At 45.9% G+C, this 27,733-nt stretch overlaps 1 protein-coding gene across 3 annotated transcripts in view; it reads left to right on the top strand.

Moving 5' to 3' along the window:
- The window catches only part of ARFGEF2 (ADP ribosylation factor guanine nucleotide exchange factor 2), a 95,719-nt gene that overhangs the window by 44,446 nt on the left and 23,540 nt on the right, over nucleotides 1-27,733 (top strand). For all 3 annotated transcript variants that reach the window (XM_039229978.1, XM_039229977.1, XM_039229979.1), the window contains exons 14-26: nucleotides 144-327; nucleotides 2,501-2,612; nucleotides 3,113-3,318; nucleotides 6,257-6,341; nucleotides 6,435-6,606; nucleotides 7,206-7,357; nucleotides 8,439-8,567; nucleotides 9,829-9,987; nucleotides 14,102-14,249; nucleotides 15,387-15,486; nucleotides 21,124-21,164; nucleotides 21,269-21,438; nucleotides 24,752-24,903. In XM_039229978.1, coding sequence (XP_039085909.1) covers nucleotides 144-327; nucleotides 2,501-2,612; nucleotides 3,113-3,318; nucleotides 6,257-6,341; nucleotides 6,435-6,606; nucleotides 7,206-7,357; nucleotides 8,439-8,567; nucleotides 9,829-9,987; nucleotides 14,102-14,249; nucleotides 15,387-15,486; nucleotides 21,124-21,164; nucleotides 21,269-21,438; nucleotides 24,752-24,903 — 1,810 coding nt within the window. The remainder of the gene's footprint in view (nucleotides 1-143; nucleotides 328-2,500; nucleotides 2,613-3,112; nucleotides 3,319-6,256; nucleotides 6,342-6,434; nucleotides 6,607-7,205; nucleotides 7,358-8,438; nucleotides 8,568-9,828; nucleotides 9,988-14,101; nucleotides 14,250-15,386; nucleotides 15,487-21,123; nucleotides 21,165-21,268; nucleotides 21,439-24,751; nucleotides 24,904-27,733) is intronic.

The following is a 27,733-nucleotide window of genomic DNA, read 5'->3' as shown; positions in this document are numbered from 1 at the left end:
AGATACCAAGGTTTCATGCTTAGGATTCTTCCAGCATGAGCTTTATTGTTGCAGGTCTGGGAAAGGGAACCGCAGAGCCAGACCTGAGCTCAGGTGTGTCTGTATCCCATCTGCTTATTTGGTTTCCTCTGCTTTTATGTCAGGTCAGGAGAGGCCCACAGATCAGGAAATGGGGGACGGGAAAGGCCTGGACATGGCCAGACGCAGCAGTGTGACCTCCATGGAGTCCACGGTGTCCTCAGGGACCCAGATGGCTGTCCAGGATGATCCGGAGCAGTTTGAGGTCATCAAGCAACAAAAGGAGATTATTGAACATGGCATCGAGCTGTGAGTATGGCTGCTGCTCTGGCCGGATCTCTTGGGGCCTCTGACAAAGCCACATCTTCTCTGGGACCCTGGGACTAAGTCCACAAGGGGATGCCTGTTAACAAAAGGGCAGTGGTGGCACTTGCAGCCGAGCCCGACTGAGCCACGCAGAGGGAGGGAGTGGGGGAGAGAGAGGGACGTCGAGACTGACATTCCTAATGAAAGAAATTAAACCAATTCAGAAAATTAAGAAAAGTATGAAGCACAAATGTTTAATCATTCTCAAAATTATTACCTAGACGAAATCACCTCTGATAACTTTTTTCCGGCTCTATCTTATGAAAATTTTCAACATTATAGAAGAAATAATGATACTGTTTTACGGTATCTTTTTTTCTAAGCCATTTGGAAGTAATTTGCACCTATCATGATACCTCAATCCTACATCTGTGAAAAATAAGGACATTCTCCCATATAAGCACATCGTCATTATTATAATCATTGGTAAATTTTAATGTATTTCTTTCCAGTCTTTCACACACAGAAATACATAAGCACAGTTTCATATCGTAACTTTCTAATGATTGGCCAACTTAGTAAATCAGTTTGTTTTAAAAGTTGATGTTAGGGACGCCTGGACGGCTTAGTTGCTTGACTGTCCGACATCAGCTCAGGTCATGATCTCACAGTTTGTGAGTTCGAGCCCCGTATTAGGCTTTCAGCTGTCAGCACAGAGCCCACTTCAGATCCTCTATCCCCCTCTCTCTTTGCCCCTCCTTCGCTCATGCTTATGCTTGCATATGCTCCCTCTCTCTCTCAAAAATAAATAAAACATTAAAAAAGCAAATGTTGAGGCACCTGGATGGCTCAGTCAGTGGGCGTCTGACTTTGGCTCGGGTCATGATCTCATTGCTAGTGAGTTTGAGCTTCACGTCAGGCTCTGTCCTGACAGCTTGGAGCCTGGAGCCTGCTTCAGATTCTTTCTCTGTCTCTCTGACCCTCTCCTGCATAGGCTCTGTCTCTCTTTCTCTTTCTTTCTCTCTCTCTCTCAAATATAAAATTAAACAAAAAAAATTCTTTTAATAAAAATTTTTTAGAAAGTAGAATACTCATTTACTAATTCTAGTGTTGATCTCATTTCTACTCTCCCCAGACCAACATCTCCCCAGTCTCTTCTCCCCCCAGCAGCTAATCTTTTAAAAGCTCAAATCAGGTCTTACCACTCCCCTGCCTTCAGTCATTCCAGGTGTCCGTCTCCTCATCACAGCCAAGTCCCACTTCCGGACCCCCCTCACTGACCTCATCCTCCTGCCGGCACCCAGGTCACAGGATACACTTGAGTCCCTTGAACGCTTCAAGCTCTTTCACCCTCGTGCCCTCTTCTTGAACCTGTGGGTCTGTTTCCTCCTTGAGACTTGGCAAAACCCCTCTTCCTCCTCAAGGAGGCCTTCTCCAGGCACCGCCTGCACGGGTCCCAGGCTGCTCTTGCTTGCACCCTGTCCATGTCCTCTCTCTGCAGCTCTTGCCCCAGTCTGTGCTGATAGGCCTGGTAAATAGCGAGTTTAATTTATACATAGTTAAGTACGCCTACCTTTAACGGGAAATACAAACCGTACTGAAGCTCTGTTAAAGGAAATCCCAACACGGACAGTCTCGGGCTGTTATATTGGCTCTTACGGACATCAGAGATTCAGGCTCTTTTACTTTTTCTGCTTCACCATCTTTACACAATTTTCACCTTCAGTGCTGCCTCCTGGTTTAAGGTGACTGCTAGAGTGTCAGCTGTCACACCTATACTAGGGAATGAAGAAGAAAGGGCAAAAAGAATATACCTCCCAGCCAAGCCAGCTTTGTTCAAGGCTCCTTCCTGAAAGGACCCACACCACTTGTGCTCACATGGCCGTACTTTGTTTAAGGGAGGCAGGAAAATGTAGTTTTTATTCCAGGTAGTGGTGTGACCACATCTAGAGTTCTGTTCATGTGGGAGGAGAGGAGAGCCGATGTTGGGTGACAGCCATCAGATTCTGCTGTAACTGGGTCAGAAACTCACGGTGGAAATCAGAGAGGCTACCAGGACACAGAGGACCTTCCTAGGCTGATAAATGTGATGACTTGTTCATGGCTCCGATGCCAGCTTTTTCTGTCCTCTAGGCTTTGAAATAAGTAACCCATGTCCTGTCTCTTCTCAAAACAGTTTCAACAAGAAACCCAAGAGAGGGATCCAGTTCCTCCAGGAGCAGGGCATGCTGGGAACGTCCGTTGAAGACATTGCCCAATTCCTGCACCAGGAGGAGCGCCTTGATTCTGTAAGACTGGGTGTGGGGTGCTGGCGTGTAGGTTTTACCAGGTGATTCTGAGACCCTCCCGGCTTTAACCTACAGCGTGGCTGACCCTGCGTGCAGTGGCTGTTGTCCACACCCCTGCTGAACAGCAGTCCTACTTGTGAGCACAAAGCTCACAAGAGGTGGTTGTGTCCTTGGTGGAACAGGGTCGAACCTAGAAGTGTGCTTTGACTGCTGGAGACTTGTGGCTGCCTGTCTGCAGCGAACCTCCCTCCCGAGTGTGTCTCGTCGTTTCCCATCTTTAAGTCTCTCGTGCCTCCTCCTCCTGCTCCGCCGCAGGATAGACTGAGCCTGAACCGGTTGGGTGGGTGGGCAGGCTCGGAGTCACCCAGCTTTTCTAGCGGGCCAGCCTGTTCTGGGTGCTGAGAGCAGGGTGTTCTGCCTTCCCCGCTCTGCCTGAAGTGTGCCTTACGGTGGGTTCACACATGACAGTTTCTAGATGTGATGCAGTGTGTATGTTTCAGACCCAAGTAGGTGATTTTCTGGGAGAGAGCACGAGGTTCAACAAGGAAGTGATGTATGCCTACGTGGACCAACTGGACTTCTGTGAAAAGGAGTTTGTCTCCGCCCTGCGGACGTTTCTAGAAGGTTTCCGCCTACCTGGGGAAGCCCAGAAGATTGATCGATTAATGGAGAAGTTTGCAGCGAGATACATAGAGTGCAACCAGGGGTGAGCGCTGTGTTTGAGTCCCTTCCACGTCGTCTTTTTGCCTGCCTCAGAGCACTAGTCCTAGATTGGTTAGGAGCTGAATTTAGTCTTTCTAAATCCGTGCTGGGCAACTGAAATTTCTGTTACCACGTGCCAGGCACTGTGCTGGGGGATTGTCTTACATAAGACCTCACAGCTTCTGTTTGTGTCCCCTTTCTACAGACAAGGAGAGGCCTGGAGAGGCTTAAGTAACTTGCCCACATTCACACAGCTAGAGTCAATACTGTTTTTTAATTTTTGTTTATGTTTATTTATTTATTTAGGAGGGAGGGCAGAGAGAGAATCCCAAGCAGGTTCTGCACTGTCGGCATGGAGCTTGGGTGCAGGGTTCAAACCCTAAATCCATGAGATCATGAGCTGAGCTGCAATCAAGAGCCAGACGCTTAACTGACTGAGCCACCCAGGTGCCCCTAGAATCCATACTATTAATTGTGACCAGAGTAAATTTGTGAGTTGAGGGGAGGTCCTTGGGCATCTCTTCCCTAATTCACAACAGCTCCCTGGGGTGCCTGGGTGGCTTGGTCATTTAAGCGTCTTGCTTTTGATTTTGGCTGAGCTCATGATCCCAGGGTCGTGGGATCAAGCCCCACATTGTACTCTGTGCTGAGCACGGAGCCTGCTTGGGATTCTCTCTCTCTCCCCCTCTCTCCCCCTCTCTCCCCCTCTCTCCCCCTCTCTCCCCCCCTCTCCCCCTCTCTCCCCCTCTCTCCCCTTTCCCCTCCCTCCCCCTCTCTCCCCCTCTCTCCCCTTTCCCTCCCTCCCTTCCTCCCCCCTCCCCCTATCCCTCTTCCCTGCTCGCTCACTCTCTCTCTAAAATAAAAAACAAGGGGTGCCTGGGTGGCTCAGTTAAGCGTCTAAATTCAACTAAGGTCATGATCTCAGTATTCGTGGGTTTGAGCCCCGCATCGGGCTCTGTGTTGACAGCCAGCTCAGAGCCTGGAGCCTGTTTCAGATTCTGTGTCTCCCTCTCTCTCTGACCCTCCCCTGCTCACACTGTCTGTCTGTCTGTCTGTCTGTCTCTCTTTCTCTCAGAAATAAATAAAACAATAAAAATAAAAACAAAAAAGTACTATTTAAAAAAAAAAAAAAAGAACAGCTCCCTGATTTAACATACAGAGTAGATCTTAAAGATTTTGGTTTTTCTTTGGTTACATAATAATAGGCAGATTAGAAAAATGGCTATATAACTAGTAACACTTGCCTTAAATGTATGATTTCATCTTGTGGCCTCTTTTGGTGGGTAGTTCATGTTTCTTTTTTGTAGGAAGTGGAAATTAAAAAGAGAGCTAACCTTTATTAACTATTTCCTGTATGTTCATCATGCCATGGGGTTCCCATAATTGATGGTAATCCTGTGAGTGGTGTCTCCATTTTATGGATGAGGAAACTGAGGCTCTGGAAGATTGAGCAACCTGTCCAGAAATGAGTCAGCTAGCAAGTAACAGAGTAGGATTGACTGAATCGTCTGACGCTGAAGCTCGTGCTCTTTCTAGCGGGCACGACGTGCCGAGGGTCCGAACGTGCTGTGAGCGTGACGTGGCCGTTGCTCAGTGGAGACATTTTGAGAACAGGTTTGCCTCAGGTCAGCTTGGTTCCCACACTCCTTGGTCCTGATGCTCCAGGTGCACGACAGGCTGTTCCCTCTGAGACACACGGTCAGTAAAGGCAGCATCTGGTCATTTGAACCCAGGGGACACGAGACTCTGCTATGAAGGCATAAGGAGTTCGTGTTTACTTTAACACAAACATAGCACATTCTCCTATGCAGACCGTGTACCTTGATCTGTTTCTCTTCGTAGGTAAACATGTGACCTACTGCCTTTTATTTTGTAGTGCAGACCTTCTGTTACGTTCTTCAGAGTGTCTCCCTGTCCTTGTGGGGGCGATTTGGACACAGACCAGTTTTGTAGCTTCGGCCTCACACATTTTTGAGGCTATGCATCCCCTGGTTTTTCTTTCTTTTCTTGCCTTGGGCAAAAAAAGAAAAAAATCAGACTTCAGCTTATTATTTAGAACAATATAAATATTTTTCTTCAAATGTCTGCTGTTCAGTATTCCAGTGGGAATGTAAGCTATAAATAACTAATAACTGAACAGCTGTTATCTTTTTAAGATTCTATGTTATTTAAGTAATCTCTATGCCCAAAGTGGGGCTTATGTTTTTTTTTTTAATGTTTATTTATTATTTACTTTTGAGAGAGACAGAGCATGAGTGGGGGAAGGGCAGAAAGAGGGGGAGACAGAATCTGAAATAGGCTCCAGGCTCTGAGCTGTCAGCACAGAGCCCAATGCGGGGCTCAAACCCATGAGCTGTGAGATCATGACCTGAGCCGATGTCAGATGCTCCCCCGACTGAGCCCCCCAGGCGCCCCCAGCCTGGGGCTTGTTAAACTTATGACCTGAAATCAAGAGTCCCGCGCTCCCCTGACTGAGCCGGCCAGGCGCCCCTGGACAGCAGTCCTTGTCCTTGTCACACCCAGCCCCCAGCACAAAGTAGATGCTCTCAGGAACAGGGCCAGGGTGAGGCAAGTGCGGTGCAAAGGTGCAGACTAGAAGGGGGCCTCACGCTCATGGTTGGAGTGAGGGTCTCCTTGCATTTTGTGCTCTGGGTGCCTCGCTTGCCACACCCTGATCCCCGGGCCTGGATGTGCCCTGAGAATCTTTAAAACTTTACTTAAAACTGCTTTGTGCGACGAAATCTGAAGCCTGACATGGTTTCTTGATTAGCTTTTTCTACACTCAGGGTCATTAGTAATTATTATTCAGTGACAACGACGAAAGGATGAGCGCTCTTGATTAGTTTAGTATCACGTGGAACGGCCACCTTGCTTTCAGTACAGCGTGCCTCCATTAGTCTCTTCTCTCTTCATGTTCTTACGTCTAGAACCTTCTCTTCCAGGCAAACCCTATTTGCTAGTGCTGACACTGCGTACGTCCTGGCGTACTCCATTATCATGCTAACTACAGACTTGCACAGCCCTCAGGTAAAATGTGTTAGTGATTTATATATTGTAGCTAAATAAGGAGCTTTATTTGGACCATTGGATGTTTTCTCAAAAATTTTTTTTAAATTTCAGGTGAAAAATAAAATGACAAAAGAACAGTATATTAAAATGAACCGGGGTATCAATGATAGTAAAGACCTACCGGAAGAATACCTCTCAAGCATCTATGAAGAAATAGAAGGCAAGAAAATTGCAATGAAAGAAACAAAAGAGCATACGATCGCAACCAAATCTACTAAGCAGAGTAAGGTCTAATGGCACATTATTTTTATTCTAAATTTCAAGGGTATTCGACTGCATGATTAAGTCCCCTGATAATAAATCTAATTTGTGTATTTAGACATCTGAATAGTAAATGTGTTTAAATTAGTTACTGTGATTATATTGAGTCTTTCATAATTATAACCATCTTCTTGCTAAATTTGTGATTAGCTTCAAGAAAGAATTTAAATGAGTGATCTGAGAGCTGAATTATCCCCACAAAATGTTCCTTAAAACTGCTTTAGTGCCAGTGGTGATTGTGCCAACCTTGGTGAGAATTCTGTTAGGTAAAGCCCGTGACACAAGCGGTTTCAGCCCCATGTTGGGGTTTAGAGCACAGTCTGTGGAGCCATACTGGCTGGGGTTGGGTCCCACCTCTACTACTCACTGGCCGTGTGTACCTGGCCGAGGTGCTAGGCCTCTCTGTGCCTCATTTCCTCCTTCAGTAAAATGGTAATAATTCGGAACATACTCATGGAGGGGTGGTCAGGGGGGTTGTAAATTAATCGTGGTGACTCTTAAAACCACGCCTCGCACACAGCGAGCTCCCAGTGGGTGTCACACTCCTCTGTCTCTTTGTAGGTGTGGCCAGTGAAAAACAGCGACGGCTGCTGTACAATCTGGAGATGGAGCAAATGGCTAGAACAGCCAAAGCCCTGATGGAGGCCGTGAGCCACGCCAAAGCCCCGTTCACGAGTGCCACTCACTTGGACCACGTCCGGCCAATGTTCAAGGTGAGTATGCTGGGGACTGACGACCTGGCTCGGCCTAAGTCCGGAGGTGACCAGCTATAAGCTAACCGGTCACCCTGTAATGGTGAAGAGGTTGAGGAGAGGAAAGGCCAACTCTGGATGCTTCTGTCTGAATAGTAACTAAAGTGAGTCCTTCCCAGAAGCTTTTGATGATGCCAGCGATGTGCCAGCACCAGCCACTGCACAGGCTCTACTGTCAGAATGTCTGGTTTGAATCCTGCTGCAGCCACTTCGTAGCTCTGTGACCTGGACCAGGTTACTCAGTGTCTCATCATTTGTACTGTGGGGACAGATAGAGGATTGTTGTTAAAGCCTCTGGGGAATTGAGTGAATGAATGATTATTTAGGCAAAAGGGATCATTTTATTTTAACATCTCACTTCAGTGGCCTCAGGGTTAGTTTACCAGATGAAACTAGCTGGCAGTAAAAGATAACGTCCCGAAGTCCTTCTGTATTTAAAAAGATACAATGTTTTATGTACATAACACATAATTTTTCTCTAAGATATTTTTATAGTAACTATCAGTATCCTGTTAGATTTTTGTGAACCTTTATTTCTAGGGAATTGACAAGAAAATTGGAGGAAAAAATAAAGTCTAAATAATTTGAACTAGGAAACTTTCAATAAACTAAGTTTATAGAATGTAAGTTACTTAAAGGTTTTTTTTTTTTTTTGCATGCCAACCTCTGATTGGCAGTCGCTGCCTGCTGCACTGTGTGAATGAAGGGTTCTCATGCCCTGAATAGACTCAGCAGGGAGTGGGCTCTCCAGTTGATTAATGATGTCTGCCACAAGCACAGGTCAGCGGAGTGGTAGCACATCAAACCCGTATTTATCTTCCTTCTTTTTGAGCCATATGTTTAGTAAAGAGCGTATCTGTCATGCTATAGTGATACCTTTGACCACAGGTTAGGAGGAACTATTTTATATTGCGAATGGAATAGACTGAAATCAAAACAGTGATGACGTTGGCATCCTGACCATTCTCATAACTAGCAGTGTGGCCGCCAAGTGCTGTTTCCATGCTATAATTGTAGCATTTGAAACTTTGCTGCCTTTTAGCTGGTGTGGACGCCGCTGCTGGCCGCCTACAGCATCGGACTGCAGAACTGTGACGACACAGAGGTGGCCTCCCTGTGCCTGGAGGGCATCCGGTGTGCAGTCCGCATTGCCTGCATCTTTGGAATGCAGGTGGGTCTAAGTTAACAAAGCTCTAGAGATCCTGGTGGGCCGTGTGTTTTTAGATCTGGCAAAACTTAGACGCCACCAGACATGTCCACTTTAGCCAGAAATCTGCAGCAAGCTCCTTACTCATGCCTGCTGAGAGGCAGCCCACAGATTTGTGCTGACAGCAGTCTCATCTGGGAGAAGAATTGGAGATTTGGATTATAACCTTCTTTAGGGCTGGGTGGCGACCAAGCCGCTTGACAGGGTTTGACAAAACAGACTTCCTATCCGCCTGACTAATTTGCGCGCCCTAGTGCTTAAAGCATTACTCTTCCTTTTAATATCCGTTTTTATTATAATTTCCTTTATATCTAGGTCTTCTCTGAGGGAGACAAATAGCTTACTGCAAAATGAATGTGTCTGTAAACCTCCGAATCTTGAAAACTTAAAGCAACTGAACAAAATACAATTCTCAAACTGTCAAGAAATCAGGAAATTGTCGGTCCCATGCATTACTTCCTAAATAAGAATTTGCACCCATTTATATTGAAAACCTCAAATCTATTTCCGCTTACTTTACACTTAGACATTTTCTGCTGTACCAAGACCGCAGACTTTTACATCAGACTGGGTTTCAGAACCCACCTGTGCTACTTCCCCAGCCATGTGACATTGGCCCAGCTAACTTCTCTGTAAGATACTCTTGATTTCCTCATATGCAGAGTTGAGAAAATAGGCCTAACTTTCAAGATTGATGCAGATGCTACAGTGTATGTGACAGTCTTTTTTTTTTTTTTTTAATTTTCGTGTCTACAAAAATTATTAATTCAGAGAGAGCAGAGGGAGGGGCAGAGAGAGAGCATGGACAGAGGATCCAAAGCAGGCTCTGTGTTGACAGCAGAGAGGCTGACGCAGGGCTCGAACTCATGAACCGTGAGGTCATGACCTGAGCTGAGGTTGGGCGCTTAACCATCTGAGCCACCCAGGTGCCCTGAGTGTATGTGACAATCTTAACATTTCAACAGATTCCTCTCCCACTCCCTCCAGAGGGAGTAGAACCGGGAACTTAAGCTGCAAAGGTGAGAGCTGGCTCTCAGCCATGTGGTGTGCAGGGCTGTTCCGGGAGCAGGAGGGCGCCAGCACCGAATAACTGGCACGATGATGTGCATGGCGTCTGTTAGCGATGTGTGTTCAGAAGGTATCAGACGCCCAGCAGCCCCGTCGATGTGAGAGCAGTCGTGCTGAGGGTGCAATCTGTGTCTCTTGTCCGGGCTTCCGTTAACAGCTGGAGCGAGACGCCTACGTTCAGGCTCTTGCGCGCTTCTCCCTGCTGACGGCCAGCTCCAGCATCACGGAAATGAAGCAGAAGAACATCGACACCATAAAGACGCTTATCACGGTGGCGCACACCGACGGCAACTACCTTGGGAATTCCTGGCACGAGGTGAGTTTTCTGTGAAAGCTTGCTAGATGCCTTTCCTTAGGATGACTCCCAGCATTCCTCTTCCTCGTTGTTTGTCTGTCTTTGGTCAGTTGCATTTTTGGAACTACAGGGAAGCCTAACTTTAACTCTGGGGTTTCCCTTATCTTTCAAGTACGTCACCTGTCTTAAAGTCAGCCTCCGTGGCTCTGGTGGTTGGGGTCATAAGCACCACCCCATGAGAGTCCACATCCCCGGCAGCTCGTGTTGCACAAGCACACGTGTGTTGCGGTGGCTTTCCTCCCACCTGACTGCTGCTTCCCTAGCCCTTATGCACCTCCTGGGAGCTCCTAATGCCAGCGTGTAGACTTAGAGCTGGGAGCCTGGTCTGAAAAGAAATGGTTGACATTTATAGTAAGCCACTGAGGAGGTTGCCGGTGGGTTTACAGTTCTTCTTAAGTAACATTCTAAGGTTCTCACCTAAGGGTAATCATTTATGGGTACAAACATGTTGTTTGAAAGGTCATTCATTGAAATTTTAGTTGTTGTAGGAAAAAGACTGCTTGAGAAACAGCCTAGGTGTCCCAGTAGTGAGAGATTGCGCTTTAAAAGAAAACAACAGAAGTGTGGCACACCATTCCTTCCAGTGTTATGCAGCCATTTTGAAATAATGTTGCTGAAAGGAGGGACGGCCAGACGTCCTGCCCCCTGAGGGAAGCACACAGTAGCCCCCACCAAGTGTTTCTGCCCCGAACTCCAACCTGAGTCAGTGCAAGCCTGTACTGCAAGTTTACGGGAAATTTGGGGACAGAGGCACTTGTAAATGAGATCATGAGAACACAGTCCGCAAACTCTGGGAGATGAACCCCCCCCTACTGAGTAAATGACCAGGCTCTTCAACAAATAATGACAAGAAAAATTATAAATGGAGGATGGGTCTATGGATTAAAAAAGACTTAGGGGCACCTGGGTGACTCAGTCAGTTAAGTAGCCAACCTTTGATTTCGGCTCAGGCCATGATCTCATGGTATGTGAGTTCGAGCCCCACATGGGACTCTACACTACAGTGCGGAGCCTGCTTGGCATTCTGTTTCTCTCCGTCTCTCTCTGCCCCACCCCCCTTCTAAATATAAATAAATAAACTTAAAAAAGACTTCAGGACCGCCTGGGTGGCTTAGTCAGTTAAGCGCCTAGCTTCTGCTCAGGTCATGATCTCATGGTTTGTGGGTTTGAGCCCTGCCTCAGGCTCTGTGCTGACAGCTCAGAGCCTGGAGCTCCTTCAGATTTTGTGTCTCCCTCTCTCTCTGCCCCTCCCTTGCTCATGCTCTTTCTTTCTCTCAAAAGTAAACATTGAAAAAAAAAAGACTTCAGAGAAAAAAATAAAGATGTCATAAAAATGATCTTGTGTCATGGAAATGTGGTCACAGTATATAAAGTAAAAATCCATTCTAAACATACATAAAGAATGAGATTTGAAAGGATAAAGAAAAACGTTAACATCCTAAGTGATAGAATTAGGTGAGCAATAAATTTTCTGCTTTTTTCCCTTAAGTTACATTACCTGATTTCTCTCCCTTCTGCATATATTGCTTCTTGCTTAGAGAGAAAATTGTGACAAAGTGGAGGTGAGCGAGTGCAGAGTTGCGGGCACTGTGGGCACCTAGAGGGAGGATTGCTGCCTCCTGCCCCACGGAGTCCTTAAGGGGGAGCCCCCCCCACCCCCAGAGCTGCACTGCGAGGGGCCGGGCCAGGTGTGCACCTCTGCCTGCCTGTGTGGAGTGCAGGTCCCTCAGTCCCTGGGCCATACCTTTGTGTGGCTGCAGGGAGAGGGGAGATCGTGCGTGGGAAAGGGAGCGGAAGTGCGTTTGGCAGGTGGCCAGGGCTCAGCGGGTGTTAGCTGTCCTCCTCGCCCTCATCGCGGCCCAGACACATACGTCTTCCACCCAGCCTTTCCTTTCCCTGTCACAATCCTGGAGTTTTCGGTATTAGAAAAGACAAAGTTCTTTGGGATAGGGGTGGAGAGGGCTGGGTTGGTGTGTGTGTGGGTTTTTTGTTTTGTTTTATCTCTGTGTCTGGTGTGGGGTTCAAACTTAGGACCCCAAGATCAAGAGCATGTTCTGCTGACTGAGCCAGCCAGGAGCCCTGGTTTTGTTTGTTTGTGGGATTTTTTTTTTTTTTTTTTGGTATTTTTTTAATGTTTCTTTTTGAGAGAGACAGAGACAGAGCATGCACGGGGGAGGGGCAGAGGGAGAGGGAGACAAAGAATCCGAAGCAGGCTCCAGGCTCTGAGCTGTCAGCACAGAGCCCCATGCGGGGCTTGAACTCAGGAACGGTGAGACCATGACGTGAGCCGAAGTCTGACACTTAACCAACTGAGCCACCCAGGCGCCCCTATTTTTTTAAGAAATAATTTCCTGTCTTCTGAAGAGCCATAATGTCTAGTGAGTCAATAAGTAGCTCCTCTTTCATAGCACTTTCTTTAACCTGGGAGGCATGATCTGTGCAGGATTCCCGCTGGTTGCCAAGTATATAACAGCACCTGGAAATGTTAAAATGAATTACCACCTATTTGATGGTCAGAAACCCTGAGAAATCAGACTTAGAACCAAGAAGCCCTCGGCCACAAGTTGTTGCCGTACTCGAGACCCTGGCCATCCTCAGCTTCTAGAAAAGGGAGGGAATTAATAGTTTACTGGTAATAACTTAGTAGTATCATTGTATGTGGAGCAGTCCAGGGATCGCTCTTTCTGATAGAATTTAGTACCTTTCTCAGTCAGCTGGAGGGCAGCCTGTAAGTAATGACAGAAGCACTCTGTGGTACAGCGGGCTCATACTCCGACATTGGACTACAAGGTCAACACAAAAGGCAATACTCAGCTTTATTCAGAAATCCCCGTGAAAACCCCTTGGGAAGGGCTTACCAGGAGATCTCCATGCTGCCCCACAATAAGTTTCTTGTAAGCAGTTTTTCCTCCTCTGGAAGTTGAGACCACTTTCTGTTTCTTCAGATAAGATGTAGCTGAGAGAGGGCTTGTGTGCAGGTAGGTATGTCTTCTCAACCCCGGAGGCACCCCACAGGGCTGGACGGCACAGTCTTCCCGCCGCACACCCATCCTAGGGCATCTTCTCAGTCAGCCAGACAGTAGTCAGCTATTTGAAGTGCCGGGGATTCAGCAGTGAACATAACAGTTAATGCCCTGTTGGGACTTAAGGCAGAGAACAAGCAAATATGTGGCAAAATGCCAAAAAGTGGTAAGTGCTGAGGGGAAAAAAGTTACCAGGGGACGGTGGTGGAGAGGATGTGTGATCTCAGGGCAGTCAAGGGAGGTCTCTGAGGGATGCATGTCTGAGGTGGGAGTGAGCCCTAGGGAAGAGTGTAAGGAACGTATTCCAGGCATAAGGAACAGCAAGGCTGTTGAAGGCTCATGAAGAGACAACAGAGCAGCAGGGAGACTAGTGTTGTTTGTGTCTGAGGAGCTAATTAAACATCTATGTGGCCTAACTCTGTCATACCAGCTTTTCTTTCTGTCATTTTCTCTTCTCCTTTTAATCGTTTGAAAAAAAAAAAAAATAGCGAAGTCTGACTTCCGGCCCGCACTCAGTGGGTTGTCTAGCCATGACTAGAAACCACCCTAGGACCCTCGGATTTTATTCTCACCTGGAAGCTGTGTGTTTCAAAGAACTCTTTAATGACTAAGATTGCTAGAAATCGGAACTCATTTCTTTTTGTTTTTTAAAGATGTGAGTTTTTTCTTATTTTTTCAGCCTTAGCAGATACTGTTTTTCATTTGTTTTTGTTTTTTAATTCTAGTACAGTTAACATATAGTGTTATATTAGTTTCAGGTGTACAATACAGTGATTCAACATTTTTATACATTACTTAGTGCTCATCGAGATAAGTGTACTCTTCTTTTTGAGAGAGATTGGGGGGAAGGGGCAGAGGGAGAAGGGGGAGAGAGAAAGAGAGAGAGAATGAGAATCTTAAGCAGGCCCCATGACCAGCATGGAGCCCTACTTGGGGCTCAGTCTCACGACGGTGAGATCATGACCTGAGCCAATATCAGAAGTTGGATGCTTAACTGACTGAGCCACCCAGGTGCCCCGGGAACTCATTTCTTCATGCCTTCTCTTCATTAGATCCTGAAATGCATCAGTCAGCTGGAGCTTGCTCAGCTGATAGGAACTGGTGTGAAAACCCGCTACTTGTCTGGATCTGGACGTGAAAGAGAAGGGAGCCTGAAGAGCCACACATTGGCAGGAGAAGAGTTCATGGGCCTTGGCCTTGGTAAGACACCGCACCCCGCATCTGGCCGTCCCAGAGTCACAGCTTAACCAGAACGAAACCCTTCTTGTCTCAGCAGGACTGTCGTGCAAACCTTCTCTTCCTTGTATGCTGGCTGACAGTGTGTTTATTCGTGGAAGTGCAAGTGCCGCTCTGGCGCTCTTAACTGTGATTCGGCTGTTGAGTAAATGCCCATTTCATCAAAATCAGGGTGCACTATCTTTCTTTCTGTGCATATCACTACTGGGTGGAGAAGCCGTTTGCTGTAGAAAGGCTACAGCATTAGTACCTCGTGTATATCTGTCTCTGTAGATTTTTAAAAGTACATTCAGTACCTCTTCCGTGTTCATTTGGGGGCCTTTTATTAAGTGGTATTCTCATGAAGGGAGGATTCTCTCTCATCGAATCAAGGGACCGCATCAGTGACAGAACAGTGACAGTCAACAGGGCAAACCACGTGCCAGACCACACTCTAAACCCTCCGTTCCCACATTTAAGCCCCTCTAATCCTCTCAGTTCATTGAGATCGGCACGATTGTCGTCCGCATCTTCCAAGTGAGGAAGCTGGGGGGCGGTGAAGTGACAGGAACAAGGCCACACCGTCTCGGGGCAGAGGGTAGGCCCCTCGGGCCCGCGCGCGCTGGCTGGAATAGTGCAGGGCAGAGTAAAGCACAGGCTGCACGAGGGGGAAGGGGCTGTCATAGCACCCCCTCCTCAGGGAGCACGCAGGGATGGCCGGAGTGAAGTCCCGGGAAGCACGCCGGACATTCAGCAGGTGGAAGCCATCGCGTCTTCCAGGAGCTCCAAGTTAGGGTTGTTTAATTTTGTATTTGTTTTCCTGTAGGTATTCTGTACTATAAAAGTGTAAAAGACTGTGAAGGAAAGGAGCTGGTCAGTACAAGCAAAGGAGCTTGTATTTAGAGAATAAAGGTGTATTATAATGCAGTGCCAAAACCTATGTTTAATTTTATTCTGTCATCAGTTGAGGGGGTTTGGGGTTGTTTTGGTTTTGGTTTTGGTTTTTTGCCTGCAAACCCTTCTCGTTTGTGTCTTGCCTCTGCAGACTGATGCCACAAAGTACTTTGTTCTAACTACTTGACTGGTTTTGAAGCACCGTTGACTTTGCACATTGTGTTTCAGGTAATTTGGTGAGTGGTGGAGTGGATAAAAGACAGATGGCCAGCTTCCAGGAGTCAGTTGGGGAGACCAGCTCGCAGAGTGTGGTTGTAGCTGTGGACAGGTAAGATTTTGTTCTCCAGTAGCTTGGCACGTCCTCTGTGTAGTGACTGGATGCTCCATTTATTCGTTTGACTCTTGTGAGTGTCGTGAGCTCCACATCACTCGAGCTGGGAAGGGCATCCCCAGCTACTAATAACCTTCACTTTCATTTCATTTGAATTGTGACCTGAATTGCATCATGACCATTTAAAAAAAATTATAACTTGTGACCAAATCATGTCAGAGACCAGAGTTTTTGCTTGTGCTGATGTTTTAGGTTACTTTGTTTCCTTAATAGAATGAGCGAGACCTGGCCAAATCAATAGTTTCCATTCCTTTTTGCCCAGAACCTTTCCATTATATCTGTTTACTTGAAACTTGACCTAAACATCCAAGAGAAATACAGGCAATCTTATTTGAAGACATTCATTAGGTACCGATGCCTAAAATGTGAATTGTCTAAAATGAACACACTCCTGAAAATTACTGTTGAGTAATCATGTACGCTGCTGTTCACTCGGTTATTGACCTAGCCCGGTGCATGAAATATAGACAACTTTGAGATGATAGCCGAATAGCAGAATTTTTGTCATAATTTGTACTATTCTCAGAACAGTCCTCTTAGTATTTTAAATTCTTTATCAGTGTATTTTAATTATCTTGTTCTATTGCTTCTCTACAACGGAGACACTGTCTGTAATGTACTTTTGACAGGTTTCCCCCACATTTTTCAGTCAGGTTTAGGCTAATAGTACAAAATGTCCTTCCATTAATCATACTTCCTCCTTCTCTGTGCCTCTGCCTCAGCCAGATCTAGCACTGCTTTATGTGCAATTACATTTTTTTATTTTTATTTTTATTTTTACAAATAGTTTATTGTCAAGTTGGTTTCCATATAACACCCAGTGCTCATCCCCACAAGTGCCCTCCTCCATGCCCCTCCCCCCCCCCCCCCCCCCCCCCTCCGTTTTTTTGTCAGCATTCAAGAGTCTCTCATGGTTTGCCTCGCTCCCTTTCCCCCACTATTTCCCCCCTTCTTCTCCCCCTTGTTCCTTCGTCAAGTTCCTCCTAATCCTCCTATACGTGCAAACATATGATATTTGTCCTTCTCTGCCTGACTTACATTTTTAAAAATCAAGATATAATTCACATACCATAAGATCTGTGCTTTTAAAACGTACAATTCAGTGGGTTTTAGTATGTTTGGAGCTGTGCGGTCATCACCGCTGTGGAATTTCAGGGCATTTTCATCGCCCTGTACTTCCTAGCAGTCACTCCCTGTTTTGTCCGCCGATGGTCTCCAGAGCCAGTGGTCTTCCTTCTGTCTGTATAAATTTGCTGATTCTGGGCATTATTCAGTTGTCCATTTCTCCTTTTCAGTTCTGTTTGCCTCGCGGTTTGGGGATTTGTTGTTAGATGCGTATGTTTATAATTATGTGTTTTCTTGACAGATTTAACCTTTTATGTTATAACACTCTTTGTCATTAGTAGTGATTTTTAAATCTCTTGTCTTATATTGGTACAGACACCTCAGCTTTCTTTTGTTTACTTTTTGATATGCCATATCTTTTTTATTGTTTTACATTCAACATATTTGTGTCTTTGAATCTATGGAGTTTACTCTTTGGGGACGCCTGTCTGGCTCAGTTGGTAGAGCATGTGACTCTTGACCTCAGAGTCATGAGTTCAAGCCCCATGTTGGGCGTGGAGCCTACTTTAGAAAAATAATAATAATAAAATAAATTGAGTCTCTTTGCACAGTGGATGGTTGGACCATTTTTTAAGTTTTTATTTATTTATTTTGAGAGAGAGAAAGCATGGGGCAGAGAGAGATGGGGAGAGAGAGAATCCCCAGCAGGCTCCACACTCTCAGTATGGAGCCCGACATGAGGCTCGAATGAACCATGAGGTCATGATGTGAGCCGAAGTCAGCCACTTAACCGGGCCACCCAGGAGCCCCTCTGGACCATGTTTATTTTAGTCCATTCAGCTAGTCTCTTCCTTTAGATTGCTTTATCTTATCTATTTGCATTTAATTATAATTTAATTGCTGATATGTAAGATTTATATCTGCTCTTTTGCTCCTTTTAAAAATGTGTTGTTTTTGTTCTGTTCCTTCACGATCACTGCCTTCTCATGTAGTAAGATATTTTCTAGTGTATCATTTTACTTTCCTTGTTTTACTATATTTCTTGAGTGTTTTTCTTACTGATTGCCTTGGGGATCATGATTAGTAACATTTTAACTTTGAATTCAACATTCCACTTTGAATTAATGTCCACTTAGTTGGAATAGTCTGAAACATGTTGCCTTCCGTATTAGCTCCATTCTGTCCCCTCCTTTGTGCTGTCATATGAGTTACATATTTATACACACCTGCCAGTCAACACAGCTTACAATGATCACCTTTGCCGTCCTCGAATCAGGTAGATAAAATGAGTTACAAAAAAAACTACCTGTTTCCTCAGGCAGTTACTTTTCCCAGTGCTCTTTATTTCTTCAGATTGTTTTGAGTAATTATCTATTGTCCTTTCATTAGAACCTGAAGAACGTCCCTTAGTGTTTCTTATAGGATAGATTGGTTAGCAACGCATCACCTCCAGTTTTGTTTATCTCAGGAGATTTTAGTTACTCCTTCATTTTTGAAGGTTAGTTTTAGTGCATTTAGAATTCTTGGTTTATAGTCTTTTTGTTTCGGCACCTTGAATATATATTCCACTGCCTGTTAGCCTCTGTGGTTTGTGATGGGAAATCAGCTCTTACTTTTCCATAGGTTCCTTTATGCAGTCATGAGTCTCTGCTCTCTTTCTACTTCCAAGATTCTCTCATGGTCTGTGCCTTTCATCATTTTGATTATTATGTGTCTGAATGTGGATCTCTCAAGTTTATCTTACTGGAGTTTGTTGAGATTCTAGAATGTGTAGATTGCTTTTCATCAGATTTGGGGAATTTTTAGCCATTATTTCTTCAAAAGTTCTTCTAACCCCTTTCCTTCCTCTCTTGTTCAGACTCCCCTTATGTATGTCTGTATACTTGATAGTCCTCACAGGTCTCTGAGGCTCTGTTCATTTTGTTTCTTAATTCTTTTTATTTCTGTTTATTATACTGCATAATCTCATCTGACCTGTCTTCAAGCTCATGAACTCTTTGGTCAGCTCAGAACTGCTGCTGAGCCCCTCCAGTGAATCTTTTATTTCAGCTTTATGATTTTCAACTCCAGAATTTCTGTTGGGTTATTTATTAAATTTTTAATATATTTATTAACATTCTCTATTAGTGAGACATTGTTCTTATCCTTTCTTTTAGTTCTTTGAACATATTTAAAATAATCAACTGGGGCGCCTGGGTGGCTTAGTCGGTTAAGCGTCCGACTTTCGCTTAGGTCACGATCTCGCGGTTCGTGGGTTCGAGCCCCGCGTCGGGCTCTGTGCTGACTGCCAGCTCAGAGCCTGGAGGCTGTTTCAGTCTGTCACTCCCTCTCTCTCTGACCCTCCCCTGTTCATGCTCTCTCTCTCTCTCTCTCCTAGAAATAAATAAAACATTTAAAAAATAAATAAATAAATAAAATAATCAACTTTAAAGGGCACCTGGGTGGCTCAGTAGGTTAAGCATCCAACTTCAACTCAGGTCATGATCTCATGGCTGGTGAGTTCAATCCCTGCATTAGGCCCTGTGCTGACAGCTCGGAGCCTGGAACCTGCTTCAGATTCTGTGTTTCCCTCCCTCTCTGCCCCTTCCCTTGCTCACACTCTCTTTCTATCAAAAGTAAACATTAAAAAAAAATGTTTTTAAATCAACTTTAAAACTTCAGTAAATTCAATACCTGGTTTCCTCAGGGACCGGATTGTTGTTGTTTACCTATAAACAGGCCATCATTTCTTGTTTCTTAGCATGTCCTAACAACTTTTTGTTGGAAATTGATGTCTTTAAAAATACACTGTGACAGCTTGGCTATCAGGTTGCCTACCATGCACCCCCAGGGTTATTATTGTTATCATTGCTATTTGTTTGTTGAATGACTTTCCTGAACTAACTATATAAAGCCTGTATTCTTTTTGCATATAGCCATGGTCTCTTGCTCACTTGGCCTTTGTGATCAGCTAAGAATAGGACAAAGATCCCATATGCCAAGACTGTTAAGCTGCCAGCCTTTGCTGGGGAAGGAGTGTGTGTTTGGGGCGCGTCTTTGATTCTCTGGGATCTTGTGTTGTGCCTTAAGGCCTGCCAGAGATGAGCACTCAGGGCCTTATCCTGTCTTTCCTGGGTGTGTGCAAAGCCTGACCCACGTGATGGCTGGCTGGATTACCAGGAATATGGTAGAGCATTTTATTTTTTATTTATTTGTTTTTTAACATTTAAAAAAAAATTTATTTGAGAGAGGGAGAGTGCACATGTGTGCACATGCGAGCAGGGGAGAGGGGCAGAGGGAGAGAGAGAATCTCAAAGAGGCTTCACCCCCAGTACTGAGCCTGACGCAGGGCCTGATCCCATGCCCCGATCCCATGTCCCCAGGATCACAGCCTGAGCCAAAATCAAGAGTCAGATGCTCACCTGGCTGAGCCACCCAGGCGCTCCTGGCGTAGCTTTTTAAAGCCTCCTGTGAACACCTTATTTGCAACTTTTCCTTTTAAATTTTCACCCAGGTCCTTGTTTGCCCTGGGTATGTCATTGGTTACATAGATTGCTTGTGACAAAAGCCCTGGGGAAAAGGCTATTTGAACTGAACAGAGTCTGAGTCAAATGTAGACAAATCCTGGAAGGGGGGGTTCCCTGGGTACTGCCAGCAGGTCACATGTCAAGTTGCCTGAAGGCAGTGTTTTCAGGGAAACTCCAGGACTGTTCTGTTCTCTCCCAAGGAGCGAGGTTGCCGGTCTCACAGTTACCGTGACTTCAGAGCTGTTGGTTTTCAACCCTCCCGTGGGACTGGGGAGACATTAGTAGAAATAGGCCTCAGTGGCCTCCATTCACACCAACATTTAGCTATTTTTCTTTTTTTTTTAATTGTTTTATTTATTTATTTATTTATTTTTTTAATTTATTTCTAGGAGAGAGAGAGAGAGACAGCGTGAGCAGGGGAGGGTCAGAGAGAGAGGGAGTGACAGACTCTGAAACAGGCTCCAGGCTCTGAGCTGGCAGTCAGCACAGAGCCCGACGCGGGGCTTGAATCCACAAACCGAGAGATCATGACCTGAGCCGAAGTCGGATGCTCAAGCGACTGAGCCACCCAGGTGCCCCTGGCCATTTTTCTTGAGTAAGCATTTTACCAGCTTTGGTAATTTCCAGAGTTCGGTCCTGAAAGAGCTGGTTTTCGTAGATTTCTTGCCAAAAAGATTCTTTTGTGTGTTTCTGTTCACCTTATGGAGGAGCAGCTTTTCGGAGGGCTTCACTGTACTGCTCCCACTGCCCTGACATCACGTGCTGCTATATTTTACTCTCCCTTCCTCCTTCCGATGTGTCGCTTTTTCTTTCTGCCCTTATAGACATTTCTGCTCTCAACTCGGTTCATTTACCAGCTCTGTACCTCTGATGCCTCATCATTTATTTTAGAAAAGGTGCCAGACCCGAAATACTTCCTTTTGCCTTTTCTTCAGTGTTTGATGTTGAAACTCAGCTTCCAGATCTAACTTTGATCTTACTGTGTCTGAAATTATCTTCCTAGAATTTTTACTGGCTCTACCAGACTGGATGGAAACGCCATAGGTATGTATTTGTCACTCACGTGTGACAACCTGAGAATCCTCACACTGTGACTCTCTGGCCCTTACTAACGAAGCCTCGCATGTGTTGTTGGGTCTGGCCTGTAGTTGACTTTGTCCGCTGGCTGTGCGCCGTGTCCATGGACGAGCTGGCCTCCCCGCACCACCCCCGCATGTTCAGTCTGCAGAAGATTGTGGAGATCTCATACTACAACATGAGTCGGATCCGGCTGCAGTGGTCCCGAATATGGCACGTGATTGGAGATCACTTCAATAAGGTAACTCTTCACACTCAAAACCCGCTCCACCAGTGTCCAGAAGGAGGCAGACAACTATATTCAAAAAAGAAGTGCTGGAGAGTTGAGGTGCCTGCACCCATTTCCCTGCTATCCAAGAGCAAGAGTGTTCCTGTGAAACCTTTCATAGGCCGAAGTGGTGTGAAGCAGAGGCAGTTGCCATTAATTTGTATGAAAAATTTTTCGAGCATCCCCAGACCCTCGAAATAACCTCTTTCAGGCATTTCTGATTCTTTAGGACACATCTTGCTAACGATGCAGAGATTGAGGTAAAGGCCAGATGCTCCCTGACAGCTCGAAGCTCTGGCCGCTTGAGGTAGAGATGCAGAGTGGAGTTCCCGGGGAGGGGTCGTGGCAGCACCACCCTGGCCTCTGGAACAGCTCATTGCAAACCAAGTGCTGAGTATTATGTTCCCCCCCTTTTATTTTTAATGTTTTATTTATTTCTGAGAGAGAGAGAGAGACAGCGTGAACAGGGAGGGGTCAGAGAGAGAGAGAGATACAGAATCTGAAGGAGGCTCCAGGCCCTGAGCTAGCTGTCAGCACAGAGCCCGATGCAGGGCTCAAACCCACGAACCGTGAGATCATGACCTAAGCCAAAGCAGAAATTCTCTTTGGGGTTTTTTGTTTTTTGTTTTTTGTTTTTTGTTTTGATTCGCAAAAATTGACACTAAGGTAGACCTTTCAAGCAAAGCAGCGTAGCATGACATTGCCAGCAGCAGAGGATGCCGGTAATTCATCTTCCCTGTAGAGGTGTTTACATATCGCTAGAACTCATGGAGTGCGGGATTAAAATGGTGTCGGTATTGGAAATACTTGGATAGCCCCTACCCAGGCTGTAGCCTGATACCACAAAGATAGCTATCATCTCTGGACCAACACTGGTGTTTGAGCGCATTGCTCCTTCCTGTGGTGTCTTCTGAACGACCGGAGACTAAGTCCTGTTCTGTGTGATTTCACTGTTAATCATCACTGCTGCTGCTTTTGGCTTCCATTGCCACCGCTCTTCTGAAACCGTTATTGAGAAAACTAACATTTATTTTTAAATCAGAAGTAAGCTAGAGGCTTGTGTGTTGTGAAACCGACAGCTATTGAGAGAAAACCAGGCTACGCTTCTTTCTTTCCGCTAGAGGTTTCATGGTGTACACACAGGCACTTGCGTACATCTGTTGAGCAAATTTTTAAAAATCAGAATGTATACTTAATCGTGTGTGCCTGGATGCGTCTCTGATGCCATTAACTTCTTAAAGGAAAAGTAATAGCTTAATTATACTGTTTACTCTCAAAACACACTCCGTGATTTCAAAACCATCTCTTCACTCCTGGAGATAAAGAGTTGTAACACAGATGCTTGTGAGTACTGTGAGTAGAAGATAGTTTATCCAAAAGAGAATCGCTCTGTCTCCATTAAATAGAAGTAGCTTAGAAAAAGGAGCAGTCTGCCACTGGGATACAGAACAGGCAGTAGGGTGCTGGTGAACAGTTTGCAGCATCTGGCGATTTCTGTCGGGTAACTACCTCCGCCACCCACAACCAATTTGAAGCCAAGCTGAATGATACTGCGGATAGTGGTGGTGCGTATTAATGGGGTGTAGCCCCTGCTGGCTTTCCTGGGCAGCTGCTAGCCTGCTCCAGGCCCCCACCAAAATGAGACCTTGTCAGATGCAATCTTACCTCTAACTTGGTACATCACCTCACCAGAGTTCTTTGTTTGCTTTGTTTGTTTATCCACTCAAAGTAAGGTACCGCACTGTTTAATAAACCATCTGAGCGCCTTATACCAGGTGGTAGGTAGGTGAGGTCCCTGCCTCCCGGAGCTTACCCACATTTTAGGGTGAAATCACTGACGGTTAGGCAGTACAGTGTGTCAGAGCCCTCTGGAGGCTACCTCTCCTCCCAGGCCTTGGGGAGGATACAGCCAGGAGAGCCTGCACTTGACCCAGAGTAGCTGTTTATTGAGTGAATGGCAGCGCTGTCCTCTAAACTAATCAACCATCCTTCTCACTACTCTGGGTAAATAAGTTCTGGGGGGACCACTTGACATAATTGATGTGACACTGCTTGAGAAAGGGAATGTGAACCATTACCTGACCTTGTATTCTTGTCCGGGGCTGTGGCTGCTAAGCTGGAGCAAACACTGCTCGTTTATTCCACAAGATATTTCCACTAGCAGCTGTGGAATCCTTTTTTCTCTTAGAAGTGATAATCCAAAAGTGGGTGGGTTTTTGGGTTTTTTTTGTTTTTTTGGTAGACATTTCCCAACTCTTCTGAGTCTAGATTTTATGTTCAGTAGGACTTGAGAGAGAACATCAGTTTATACAAGTTACTTAAGTTTATTTAAAGAGAGAAAGCACGTGAGCCAGAGAAGGGCAGAGAGAGAGAGAGAATCCCAAGCACAGAGCCAGAATGTGGGGCTTAATCCCACGATCCATGAGATCATGACCTGACCTGAAGTCATGAGTCAGGTGCTCAACTGACTGAGCCACCCAGGCGCCCCTTTTGTCACAACTGTTTCCATGCCAGTTCTCAGTTATCTGTGGGTCATTTATGGGCAGGCTTGGGATGTGGGCTGGCAGATAGTAATTAGACTTTTCATGGTTGTCAACTTCATTACAAATGTCTGTTCCATCTCATGAGAGCCGTTAAACACAAAGTTGTGGAAAATTCAGCTCTTCCGCCTGCGGCTCTTCATTCTTTCCATCACTTCAGGAAGATGTTCTGCTTCCCCTTGGGCACCGGAGCATGTATGAGTCTCATAGGTTTGAGGAGACGGATGGCTGGTACCACTGTACCTTAGCTCTTGGAATTCTAGCAGAATCTTTATTAGTCTTCAATTAAATGAACATTACATGAGGGGCGCCCAGGTGGCTCAGTTGGTTGGGTCATGTTCTCAGGTCATGTTCTCAGGTTTATGGGTTCGAGCCCCACATCGGGCTCTGTGCTTACAGCTCGGAGCCTGGAGCCTGTTTGGATTCTGTGTTTCCCTCTCTCTCTGCCCCTCCCATGCTCGCTCATGCGCTCTCTCTCACTCCCTTCTCTCAAATCAACATTTAAAGCAATCTTTTAAATTAAATAGCACATTTTGAAAGCACGTTTAGTTAAATGTGCAGTACTGATCTTTCATCATTAAACTTAAAAATTGTACAGGTCATAGCCAAGAAATACCATTTTCTTTTTTGCTTCAGTGTGTTTCTCAAGAGCATTTGTTTGGAAGGCAGGCTATCTGTTTCTGTTGTCGAGAACCGCACATCCCACTTGTTGTGCCCATGTTATCTCACCTCCCTTTCCTGCCCAGGTTGGCTGTAACCCCAATGAAGATGTGGCCATCTTTGCTGTTGACTCCTTAAGGCAGCTCTCTATGAAGTTTCTCGAGAAAGGAGAATTAGCCAACTTCCGTTTCCAGAAAGACTTTCTGAGGCCCTTTGAGCATATCATGAAGAAAAACAGGTATGTACATTGTTCTGGAAAACTCCCCATGGCAGGTCTAAAAAGGCCTCCTAATACTAATCACATGGTTAACATTTTCCTCCCTTATTGAGGAAAGCAAATAAAATGAACAGCCTATGATTCGTCTGTATCATTTTTTTTATGTTTACTTATTTTTGAAAGAAAGTGAGTGGGGGGGGGAGGGGCAGAGAGCTTGGGGGACAGAAGATCCAAAGCTAGCTCTGCACTGGCAGCAGAGAGCCCGATGAGGGGCCCGAACCCACGTACCAGGAGATCATGACACCTAGCCTACTGAGCCACCCAGGCGCCCCCACGTGTTGTTTCTAAGTAAATCACTAAGATCTGTGTGTGACCTTTCCCAGAAGAACAGATTACACCACGACAACTAGTAGAAACATGCCGTGCATTCTTCCTGGGGTGGGTGCTGAAATTCAAAGAGCCACTGCAGAGGCACCCTAAGACAAGGTCAGGAATTCTGTGACCCTTCACTTCTGCCCCGGAAGGTGGCAGAAGAGACCAGACAGCTATCCCTCTGGAGCACTTACCCTGTTCATCTTTCGTTCACTTGGCCTGATTTGCAGCCTGCCATCCACTAGGTACTATTCTACGTGCCAGGTGTACTGCCCTGAAGAAAACGGTCAAAAATTCCTGTTTTCACCTGGCTCTGATCTAATCGTCATCTCAGTTGGGCACATGGTGTTCATTACAATATTCTCTTTATTTTTGCATCTGTTTGAAATTGTCCACAACGAAATTCAAAAGTAAACCTTTGTTTATATTCCAGTGAGATAGATAGACAAATAAATGTTTAAATCAAGGTGAGGGGCTAAGAGTAGAAGCACTTATAAGCGGCCATTTGGTAAGTTGACCCTTAAGGTGAGGAACAAGCCAGAAGAGGCTGTTTGTGGTCTTGGGAAGAGGGTTAGAAGCAGAGGGAAAAGCAAGAGCCGAGCTCCGTGGCAGAGCGTGCTGGGCATAGGTAAGGAGGAGCACGGAGGCCAGGGGAGCCGGGCAGAGTAAACAAGGCAGAAGGTCCGGGCGGATGCAGCCCCAGCGGTCGTAGAGGAGCCATCAGCTTTTGTTAGCACTCTGGGTTTTTTCTCTGTGAGAGACAGAAGCCATTGGAGGCTTTTGAGCAGAGATGTGGAACAGTCTGACGTGTTAAGGGATCGTCCTACATTTATCCGTGGAAAATGGAAAGCAGTAGGACGAGCTAGGCAGCCACACAATTGCTCAGATTTGGACCCAGGGGGTGAGACACCACGGCATTTGATTCTGCAGGTTTTGAAAGGATGGCCTACAGTGTGCGCGGAGGACTTAGCTGTGGGGCAGAAAAGAAAGAAATGTCAAGGATGACTTCCAGGCGTAACTCTGTATCTTTCCCCATCCCTAAAATGTGTCCGTGAGATCTGCATGTTTTGTTTTGTTTTAAAGAAAATGAGAGGGGCTCCTGGGTGGCTCAGTCAGTTAAGCGTCTGACTTCAGCTTAGGCCATGATTTCTGGTTCGTGAGTTCAAGCCCCGCGTCGAGCTCTGTGCTGACAGCTCAGAGCCTGGAGCCTGCTTCCGATTCTGTGTCTCCCTCTCTTTCTACTCCCCTCCCCCACTCACACTTCGTTTCTCTCTTTCTCTCAAAAAATAAACATTTAACAAAAGAAAGTACTTTCAAGTTCAAAGGCTGTAAGCCAGTGTGGGTCTCTTCGGGGTAACAAATAAAAAGAATGGCAGCCAAGCCTCCTCAATGTGTCTCTTCTTCTCTTGATGTCTGTCTTCTTCCCCTTCCTGCTTATCTTAATAAAAAGTAAACCTCATCCCAGAATCTGGCCTTGCCCCTGATGTTAGTGTGCACACAGACCCACCCTCCTGACTTCGGGGGCGTTGTTGAGAGTGCCTAGGAGACCGAGGCCTCACGTGGCAGAGCCGCGGGCGGGCTGGTGGCACTGACGGCCCCAGAATCCTAGGCCCGCCCTGCCCATCCCGTGGCTGCCCAGCCAGCATTTGAATAAGGCACACAGTAAGATTAGACTCAACACATTGCCAGCCACTGTTAGACACTGTCGATGGAACCATAACATGCTGTGACATTTTCAAAAGCATCTGGGCAGTGTTCTCTCCAGAACCTTACTGTTTTCATGCCTCTTGTAACTCTTCTGAGGATTATTGTAAATGACACAGAATAGTTTTTTAAAATCCAGATATCCCTACATACAGGAACGTTAAAGTAAATGGTAGTACAGCCACAACATGGCTCACAAGGTTTGGGGGCTTGGGCGGTTAAGCACCCGACTCTTGGTTTCGGCCCAGGTCATGATCTCATGGTTTCTGAGTTCAAGCCCCACATCATGCTCCGTGCTGATGGTGCCTCGCCTGCTTGGGATTCTCTTCTCTGCCCCTCCACTGCTCGCTCGCTCGCTCTCTCTCAAAATAAATTTGAAAAAAGAGGTTCACAAAGTTTATGATCTGGGAAATGCTTATAATAATTTAGTCAAAAGTGCAGGTTATAGAACTAGACAGTGGAGTTACCTAAGTGGCTCATTTGGTTGAGCATCTGACTCGATTTTGGCTCAGGTCATGATCTCGCTGTTTTGAGATTGAGCCCCATGTTGGGTTCTGTGCTGAGCATGGAGCCTGCTTGGGATTCTCTCTCCTCTCTCTCTCTGCATCTCCCCTGTACACACACATGTGCTCAAAATTATTTTTGAGAGGCAGTGCAAGTGGGGAGGGGCAGAGAGAGAGGGAGACACAGAATCTGAAGCAGGCTCCAGGCTCCGAGCTGTCAGCACAGAGCCCGATGCGGGGCTCAAACTCACAAACCATGAGATTGTGACCTG

This window comes from Hyaena hyaena, unplaced genomic scaffold (assembly GCF_003009895.1).
Source record: "Hyaena hyaena isolate Hyena2069 unplaced genomic scaffold, ASM300989v1 scaffold_42, whole genome shotgun sequence".
NCBI lineage: Eukaryota > Metazoa > Chordata > Mammalia > Carnivora > Hyaenidae > Hyaena > Hyaena hyaena.
This window is presented reverse-complemented; position numbering and strand designations above follow the sequence as displayed.